General features: G+C 34.4%; 1 protein-coding gene across 1 annotated transcript in view; it reads left to right on the top strand.

The window, feature by feature from the left end:
• Positions 1-10,688, top strand: part of LOC108686058 — a 229,839-nt gene that overhangs the window by 187,833 nt on the left and 31,318 nt on the right. Inside the window, exons 10-11 of the mRNA XM_018191122.1 lie at positions 1,580-1,797; positions 2,410-2,548. Of these exons, the coding sequence (XP_018046611.1) occupies positions 1,580-1,797; positions 2,410-2,548 (357 nt within the window). The remainder of the gene's footprint in view (positions 1-1,579; positions 1,798-2,409; positions 2,549-10,688) is intronic.

Genomic DNA, 10,688 nt, shown 5'->3' with positions numbered 1-10,688 from the left:
TATAATATATGATACACTGTATTATATAATAATGTATTACATAATAATAATAGTTTATATAAAATACGCGAAAATCACGCTTGCAAATGCAAATAAACAATTTCGATAGTGTGAATCTTGCGACAAATTGTTGTCGCAATTTGTCGTTCAATGTCAATCAACAGTAAGCCGCTTCGATCAGCTCAACATCATGATGATGATTCGGCAAATTTGATGAAATAAATAGCTGGAAGTCGCTCGAAATAATGGTATTTGCTTATTTCAGTAATCTTTCGCAATGAATGTCGATTTATTGTTCGATCGTGGCACTGACTAGTATTATTAATTAATCAGTACTTCACATTATCAAAATGTCTTTATATTTTAATTATTACAATTTTTTAATCATTTTCTTAAACAAAATTATATCTTGTATATATTTTTACTTATTCTTTGAGACTTAATTTTATTAAAGATATTTAAATTTTTTAAAATCGAGTTTAATGAAGATGTTACTATATCTCTTACGAAAGCTAATAAAATTTAATGCTACTTTAATTTTTAATCATGAATTATTAATTTTATGTTCATTAATAAAAAAAGTTAATAAAAAGTTGAAGAAGATTGGTGAAATCGGGTAATAATCAATTATTAATCGAAAGTTGTGATGAGAAAAAGAAATTAAAAATATATTTGACGAGAATGCGAGGTAATTATCTTCTGTAATTAATAATTTTGCATCGTCCGAATTTATTCTACAGTTGTTGAGCTGTCCTATAATACTACCATGATAGAAATTTAGCCATCGATTATCTCCGGACATAATGGATTTATACCCGGAGATCGATTATTATATGAGATTGATTAATCACTGGGCAATTTCACAAAATTAAGATATCGGTTGGACTTGTAACTATAACCTATCGTACATATAATTGTAATATATGATTATTAAGTATTTTAAATTTTGAAGATAATTGAATATTTTACATAATATTACATATTTCACATACACACACACACACACACACACACACACACACAATTTTTCTTTTTTTATTTACGTTAAATATGAAAGGTAGTATACTGATAATCTAATTTTTACGTTTCTGTAATCTTGATTTTATATCGACTAAAATTAATATATCTTGTCACAAAGATATGTCTGAAAACTTGATATATAAATGCAGTATTAAATTAATTGTGTCGGAAATCGATATCAATCGCTATTCCGAACATGCGCCATATTCGTCGCGAGTTGATCTAACGCGATTGGTATTTGTGCGCACGTGATTGGAGCGATTCGAACGGGCACTTGGAGCTAAGAAATTATCGAGATAATAGTTCAATGTATTTGTTCTACGTGCAACAGATATGCGTCATTCATTACGTACTTCTTTAAACAATGTATTCCCCGTAAGGTTTGCAATGATTGATCGATTACGGTTCATTGAATCGCGCAATCGCCGTATTAGACATGTCTACTTCTACGTCGCTGGCATTCCTCCTGGATACCAGTTGCCGATGAAGGACATTTCACTAAATCGCGAGAAGTAGATAGACATCATTTCGCCATGATCGGTATTTTGATTTCCCATAGGAGTACGACAGTCTCATGACGGAGTGGCAATCGGCTGGTCGCAGATTAGCCCTCGAAATGTCGGACCTGAAGGAATGCACAAGCCTGTCTGGCACTTTGACGCCTCTCGGTCGGCTCCTCACGGACCCCACATTGAGAAGAACGTCTAGAGATGCCGAAGAAGCCATCGCCGCACTCGAGGAACGCGCGGCTCCCCTTCTACACATTGAGCACGTTAGGTAGAATTTTTTATTTTTATTTATATCATGCAAGAAAGGACCCGTTTCTTTTAGATTACACAGATAAAACTTTTTTTGTCAAACTTATATTTTTGTTGAAAAATGATTTCTTGACTCACATAACATAATTTTTCTATGCACAAAATGTCGACGTTCAATTTTTACTTTTTTAAACATGTGATTCTAATATTAATAATTAGTATAACTATTAGTATATAATTAATATAATTAGTATAATTAATATATAATTAGTATAATTAGTATAATTAACTAGTATATAATTGAATGTTACTTGTAGTAACATCGACTTATTATCTATTTATTATGCAAATGATTTCTTTTTTTGATTAAGAAAATATCAAATTTGAAAAGTTATTTAGATTGATTGAGGGTTACATCGAACTTTCTTTGATTTCTATACTTATGAAACAAGTATCAATCAAGGACGTTTTAATGCAAAGATAACGAAACACATTAGTCGATGAAACATTCAACTCTGATTTGCATCCTGACCTTCGTTCGTGGTTAGGGTTCGATCGTTTGTACATGAGGAGATGGCCACGCGGATTCCTAACGGTGCGTCATGATCACGGTTCCTTTTTATCTTTCTAGATTGTCGGTGAAACGAGCCCGAAGACTGGTGGAGGAGGTGGGTAAGGCTGCCACCAGGCTGGAGTCATCGTTCGAGTCGCGACGCGCGACTATCCGCAATCTCGCGGTTCTGCGGAGCATCGAGGATCAAGCACACGAGGTAAGTTTTACGTAAATTAATATGTCGTTCGTGAAGTCTTGTAAATCTTCCTCACTCGCAAACTGGCTAATCCGTACCGAAACGCTAGCCTATCTGATTAACATTAGCCTCGATGTTGCTATCACGATGGGAGTCAGAAAAGATTATAGACCGATCGTGTCATATATCCGATGCAGTAACGGCATATTTGAATAGATGTGTAAGGGAAGGAGGGAGATATCATAAGATTAAGATTTTCAAATACGGGATATTTATACATGTAATAATTACACGGAAAGGTTTTATCTAAAAATTTAACTGTATAGGAATATAAAAATAATTTTGTTGAATGATCAAAATAATTAGGTAGAACGTTCAAACTGGTTACTAGAATGTTAAATGCTTTTGCAGCATTGCTACTTGAGATTCTTACATAATTATTTTGATCCAACAAAATCATTTTCATTTATATCTAGCTAAATTTTTAAATATTTCAACAAAATTATTCTTTTTGTGTATCTAATGAAAAAAAAAAGTAATTACTCTATTCTTATAATTCAAATATATTTGTCCACAGACAGAGAATAAAGAATAAAGAATAAAGAGAATAAAGAATAGCATTGAAAGAATTTAGATTAGCACATCAATTATGAGCGTTGTTTATACGTTGATGTAGCCTTGAACTAGAAGATTATCGATTGCTACGTGGTTTGTTATTCCGCGTGCGTATGAAAGTTCTCCATACATGGCCACTCTCCTAACTCGTTTCTCGACGATTACACCGAAGTTATTGCACGCAATGCTTATACTGTCTTGTATACACGGACTATCCTCCCTTTGAGCCGCGTATGGCCACTCTTTCGAGCGCGACTTGCATTGAATTCAGCCAGTCAGCCTCCCTCAGTCGACAATGGAAGACGCACAAAGGGCTCCCTATCTTCACTTCCACGAACGAACTTTCGCTTCGAAAATCTCAGCGCTGTATACCTAGCCATCGAACGATCTCTCGTGTTGACATTCGATCTCTCATCGATCTTTTGCGGAGCGTTAGGCTCGCCAACGAACATCACCGACTTGTTATTCTTTGGTCCTTCGCAAACACGATGCAGCTTTGTCAGTGCTATTGAGAGAATCCAACTCTTTCATTATTGAGAATAGCTTGATTTTATGCGATATTTATTTATAATTTATTATTGTATTTATCTAGAAAAATAATTTCCTTTAATATCTATCATTATTTACGTACACATGTATTATTATCAACAAAGATAGATTCTTAATTGACTTTGAATTTTATTTTTTCTGACAAAACATTTAAGGACTAAACTTAGTTAAATGAAAACATTTAATATAAAATTACACTTGATAATTTCTCCAGTAATTTCAGCTGAGTAGTTGTTCAATCGCTGATTCTAAGAGATGCCTAAAGCAAACACGCATGTTAACGCGTTTTCCTCGTATTAGATGCCACGAAGATCGGTGAACGCGTGCAATCATCTGCCTCCCCGACGCATTACACTCACTATTTCCATAATGACGACCGAGTCTGGGGACGTGATTGGCATTGCCAACGCGTCCGAGTATAATCGATAATACGATGGTAGGATCACGCGAATCGATAAACAGTCTAGAATGGAGAATGGTCGAGGAACGATGTATTGTTCGACATCTTTATTACGAACTTTCAAATTTTCAATTTTTCTTAATATAGTGTTGATAAAAAAGTGGTATTTATAACATATATTTCACACAATATACATTTCTCTTAAAATGTCTATTTTTTTTCTTTTTATTTCTTGTAATACAAATGTGTTTTTATGCATTTATACATCTCTTTCTGGATAAACCTTGAATTATTGAAAATTATCTCGTGAAACATACTGACGATCTTCCTTTAATAATTATATATGATAGCATTAGAAATTTTTGTTCATTTCTACATGCAAAATGAATGCGATTTTCTGTGGATTTGCATTGCATTAAAATTTGACATTGAACCGTCATCTAATCATGATTTTATGCACATGTATGCAGTTTCTCTCCTTCTTAACGAGCCCTCTAGGGGAAAACAAAATCGAGGTTGCCACGAATTCACATCTTTCATGCACAAGCGAATCGGAAATTACCGTGGCGGATCACATAAATGCCACCCTTCCCTTGATCGCTTTATAATTATTAATTATCCATCACGGGAACGTAAAGCATGGCCCGCCCTTTGGGAACCCGAGTGTGAATGAATGACCTGGGCGGTTCGCGATACTCGGGTCTATAATTTTCACCATTTTTTCATATTCCTCCGTCATCAAGACGTCCAAAACGATCAACATGGGGGAACAACATTCGTCGAAATTACAAGATCAGATTAGTGCTAAAGAGAAAAGAGATTGCTCATAAATATAGTCTTTACTTCCACTTTGCGTTTCCAGTTTTTAATTTAAAAAATTCGTCCAAAGACTTTAGCGGATGTTTAATAAACTATCTAATTGATTCAATGCACAATTGTCGTTGAAAGAGCAGCAATGTTATTTTTCTTCTCAGAATTGAATAAATACAGCCATGATTCTTGAATTATTAGTGATTTAAAAAAAATTGAAGTTAAACGAAGAATTATAGGAGACATTAATTCGAACATACAGTAAGTCGAATTAATGTTCTTTTAATCTCTTCTTTTCGGAATTATCAAGTTCCGCATTTTTTTCAGGTCGCCGAATTATCTCTTGATAATATATTCTTTAACACTCGTTAAAAACCACCGTAAAGAGAAAAAAAAGGAAGAAATGGTGCGAGTGCGAAATTAACCGAAATGTGTCGTACGTGTATCAAATATAAGTGCGTGCGTGTACCGCTCAATCTCGTGGGCTCGATTCTTTTTCTTCTGCTGAGTTGTTAAGCCCGAACGGTCGGCGCGCGGCTTCCTACACGCACAAAGCATTCCTCGATAATTAGATACAAGATGCGTGCTGCCCGTGTGCCGCCGTGTACGCGATCGCGTGAAGTCGTATACACCCGACATAACCGAGTTGACGACGGCGTTAATACAGCAGCCGTTGGACTTTCACTCTGACGAAGTCGCTACTTAACATCATGATTGTAATTTTGATCAATCGATAATGTCTGTCTTCAACAGTTTTTGGTCATAAAAGGAAACGCGTTTCCAAGTCATCTGCATGTCTTGGTCCACTGGAAAACAGACGTGGAATTGAAATATCCCGATGTCGAATTCTCGTGGTGTATACCGTTATGAAGTCGATCGAGAAATATCGGCTTACTAATCAACGATACATCCTAAGTGCATTCTTTCGCATCGAAAACTATAAAGAGGGCTTTGCAATTAATCCGTGACGTGAACGCTTCCTTATTGCTGTGGTTAATCGACGCCGCGCGACGTACTCGCGTGGAGATCGGCTGCTCCAGGGCGTCCTATCGCGATTATTCATCCCCAGCGTGGTACTTATTATCTTATTAACCATGTGATGATGCGATCGGAAATGCGTAGTGGTAATGGGTAGTTTAACGCTTCGTCTGGATCGATCCATCTATCATCGGCAAGTGGTAATAAAGAAGACCGAGTAGCATCGCGCAGGCGATAACACGAGACAACATTATCGAACTGATTAATTATTAATCGGAACAATTTCCTCGTAAGCGCGACGTTAATATGCTTGTGGTTTAAAGTGCGTTAGCATCTCGAGTGGTATATCTAACGCGCTTGAATAAAGAAATCAGAATGAATTAAGAATTCGATGATATAACGTTCATGTCTGATGTAATTAAATATTTAGATGCATTTTGATTTTCTTAATAGTATAATTTGAATAATTAATATCAAAACTTTATGTAACAAAATAGTTTAGGATGAATCTAATGCTAATTGTGTATTAAAGACTTCGTATATATTTACAGTATAAAAATAATTATTATAAAATTATTAAATATAATTTATGCTTTTTTTTGTATCTGCCGAATGTATATTTATATTGCTGGTAACATCTCTGCATTTGATTGTTTTACCAAATAAGCTGAACGCACGCGATCGATTTTAATCTGAACGATCTCTATTGTAGATCGAAAGAGCCATGTTACGTACGATGGCGTACAACGAGGAAGGACAACGTGTCCTGGCAAAGAAGTGGGTCAGCCCTAACAATTGTTTAATTGTTCGATCGAAGCACTTCGATCAGGCGTACCTCGCTTTCACGTACGGATGGTCACGATCGTACGAAAGAGAGACCAAGAAAGATATTCAGAATTGCCTCATCAGCATTGCTAAATGAGAATATTTTATTTCGTAAGCTCTTGCGAGACTTTGAACAAGTCTCGTATTGTTGCTTAATAGATGAGTATGTTATAAAAATCTAAACAAAGTACGACAATGATATGACACGTATGAGCTATAATACCCATTTTATCTCTCTTTTTTTTTTCTTTTTGTTTCCAAGTCATAGAATGATATTGACTGTTCTAATTTTAAATGATCCATACACGCGTAAATCTATTCGAGAACATAAAAGTATTATTCTTCCTCGTTCTACAACATTAATCTGTGACGGTCAGTAGATTACCTCGAGCGAGTGGCAGTGCCTTTTGATCGCCATAAAATCGGCGTGCTTTGTTGTCGGAGGAGAATGACAGAAAAAACACGGACGACAATAATAATCACGGCAAGTGCCCGAAGCGAAGATCTCGTTGTCCATTCCGTTATTATGCGTTCTACTTTAATTACCTGTGAGGTAGGCTTATGCGAATCTCTCCATTCTTTTTCCATTTTAATTATCAATGTAGAACTGGCTTGATTGATAGGTTTTTTTAAATGAAATAAAAAGGAACAAAAAATAAACAAGTAAAAATTTAATTGGTTTTTCTCACATCTACAGATATTACTGCACAAATAACATTTATTGCAAACTGCGCCTGCAGAGAGAAAATGTTGATAAAATTTTCGATAGATATGAAAAACAGAAAATTTATATTCGGTACACAATAAGAAGATGATGCATTTTTATATTAGGCTAAGACAAAATATTTATCAAAAATATTGCTGATGCATGTAATTAAGTTTCTTTGTTGTGCGATTGTCATCGTTTAGTTAAAGTCGAGCTTTAAAAGAGGATCCGAAAGAAAACCAGTCCGACATTTCTCATCAATCGTTCACGCCACCGCGTGAGCGTCGGCGCTCTCTGTTCCCAGTCTTTGACCGACCGCCGTATTTGGTTCACGGAAATAGCGCACGTCGTCTCTCAGCGACGGTGGGAGATGAGAATCTGAACAGGGAAAAAGGAACGCTCTCAAAAGGGCTCGGAGCGGCGTGTCGATCGCGTACGAATTAATTGCCGTAACACCGGTTCCTCCCTCTTGAGAACGAGGGCCGTGTACGAATTATGAACGTGTGTGGGAAAGTGGGCTGAATCGTTCATCAATATCAAACCAGCCTTCTCTTGCGAGATTTTTGACACGGTCCCGATAGCAGTCTTTCCTTTCCCCCCGGAGATCGGAATCTTTATAGAAAATCAATAAAACATAAAATTCAAACTCAGAAGATTTTCAAACTATTTTAAGTATAAAGGATGAGACTCGATGAAAAAATGAAGCGGACGTGTGAGATTTGGAATTTTTTTTAATTCTATATTTTTCTTTAAGTCCAATTAACAGTATATCAAGCCGAAACATGACACAGTTATCTTTTCAATGCCGAAAAAGCACTTTAGCTTATCGCCGAAACTTGGCAAGCGAAATTTGCTCATTATCATCGTAACGGCATCATAAAGATTCCATTTATCTATTATAAAGAACGTGGAACTCAGTGATAGCAATACTGTCATAGTAAAATCTAGAAGGATTCATTTTTTTAAATTTATTTTAAACTCATTTCTTAATATATTTTGTTTAATGAGAAAATAGCTTTAGTTTTCCTTAAAAATAAACTTTATGTTGTACAGGATGTAACTGAAATAATGCCCATTAATCATATAGTGCTATTCCTAATAAAAAATCTGAGACGAAAAGTCCTCTACCATTTTGCAATTTTTGCAATATTTTTTTTACGCAATGAACAAAATGTCTAATTGACGTACAAGACAGCTTTAAAATATTTTTAAGAGTTCTTTAAGCTCTTTAAAAAAAATCTTCAAAATATTTCACAAAGAACACGAAAAAGTATCTTAAAATTATCTTATACATCGATTTTATCCGTTTATTCGGCAATAAATAATTTGGAAATTAATATCTCGTTACTGTTAATAACTGTTGCAAACAAAAATTGCAAAATGATGGAGGACTTTTCAACTTAGTTTTCTATTAGAAATAGCATTGTATGATTAGTGGATGTTATTTCAGTTACACCCTGTATAGAATTATAAAGATAATTAAGACATTTTGTGATAGTTTCTATAAATTAATTGCAATATATAAACAACAGGAGGAAATAAAAAATATCTGCAGTATTTAGACTTGAAATATTGCAAATAAAATTATTATATGTAAAACTAAATTATTTCTTGTTACCGTTCTATAGAAAGTAATCATGAATTATTCGTCTTGCACGCGCGTAGTTGTAGTTTCATATTTTTCACGGAGTTAAAATATTTATCTCATATTATATGACCTTCGTGTTAAGGTGTGTCCACCAACGTGAGAAATTTCTGATACAATATATAAGCGTGCGGTCAACCATGACATTTTATTGAAAATATTTCTATGTTAAGTTTTACACCGGTATATTTGTGGCACGAGCTATTCTGTGTTGAGGAAAATAGGCGGTTTACTATTATAAGCATAATTTGTATAAATATAAAGCTACCTAATATAAAATTACTAGAGAAAACAATCATAATTTGTAAAAAATAAAGCTACTTAATCAAATTATCAAAGAAAAGAAGAAATGGGATATAAAATAATATTTCTTCCGTGAAGATTTTGTTAATCTTTCCGTTTATAAAATTTCTCCTTTGCATTGTATTTTTTTATTATATTTCACTCTATACTTTTGGAATAACTTTCTACTTTATTTTAACAATAGAAACTACCTGTCCACATTTAATTGTCTATTAAGTAGATCGTACACCATAGAAGGTAGCAAATGATCAGAAAGACTTGAACAAAGATTTATTATCGATGTCAGACTAATGCACGCGAGTATTAGAAGTAAAACGAGCTTTCTGAAAGAACGAACTTTCATTTATCCTCCCTCTTCATGTAACATTTGTCTTTCTATTATGCGTTTCTTCAACGCAATTCACGTTTTTCGTTTACGTTACCGTAATACGTAGAAGACTTTCCAGATTCAAGATTGGTACGAATCGAAGAGGGAAAGAGAAAAGAATCATGTTCTGAAGATCAAATGATAGATCTCGCCAATTTCGTATCTTCTTCTTCTTTCGTTTGTCTCGTTTGTCTCCGTGGACGTGAATCGACTTTTACACCCAATTACGTGCGACGGATTGAAACCGCGTCACGTTTTACATTTACCCGCACTTTCCACTAACTATCGGCCTGTCCGAGACGGCGGCTGATATTAGAGGGCTCTTCGGACTGACGATTACATCGCATTAAAGTCTCTTTGCTCGAGATTCGAATTGGTGAGTTTGAGAGATGAGTCTCTCCACGGCAAATTTCTGCTTTTCATTTTTCTTTCATATCGTTTTTACCTTCTTCGTGTTCAAGAAAATAATAGGAATTGATTTTCTTTAAGACTCAATATCCTAACTTTCAAAAAAATCGATCTATTATCATATTAGATTATATTATGTAATTTAATTTTTTTAAAAGATTGCATGTGCCTTTTAAATGCACAATTTAGATCTGATAAATAATTTGAATAGGACAGATAAACATTAAGCATTTAAATTAACTTACGAAATTTATTTATTTTTTAATTCCATATACTATGAAATACTAGAAATTTTTATTTAATCTTTCTCTCTTTGAGGAAATGCAATTTTTCCATTTTACTTTATGCTCCAATTTCTTTTTTTTAAAAGACGCAAAATTTTTATATTTCTGTTACATTCCTAATAACTTATTTTTATTCCTTATATGTTTGTTGCATTTTTTGGAAGTTTTTTTACATGTATCAGCGCAAGAGATAGTGGTAGTCAGTACACTCTTGTCATGCATGACCCAGTGATTTCCGTAGAATGAATCTTAATAAGGAAGTGCCGACAGA

This window comes from Atta colombica, unplaced genomic scaffold (genome assembly GCF_001594045.1).
Source record: "Atta colombica isolate Treedump-2 unplaced genomic scaffold, Acol1.0 scaffold163, whole genome shotgun sequence".
Taxonomy (NCBI): domain Eukaryota; kingdom Metazoa; phylum Arthropoda; class Insecta; order Hymenoptera; family Formicidae; genus Atta; species Atta colombica.
The sequence above is the reverse complement of the archived record's forward strand: the minus strand, read 5'-3'. Positions and strand labels throughout refer to the sequence as shown.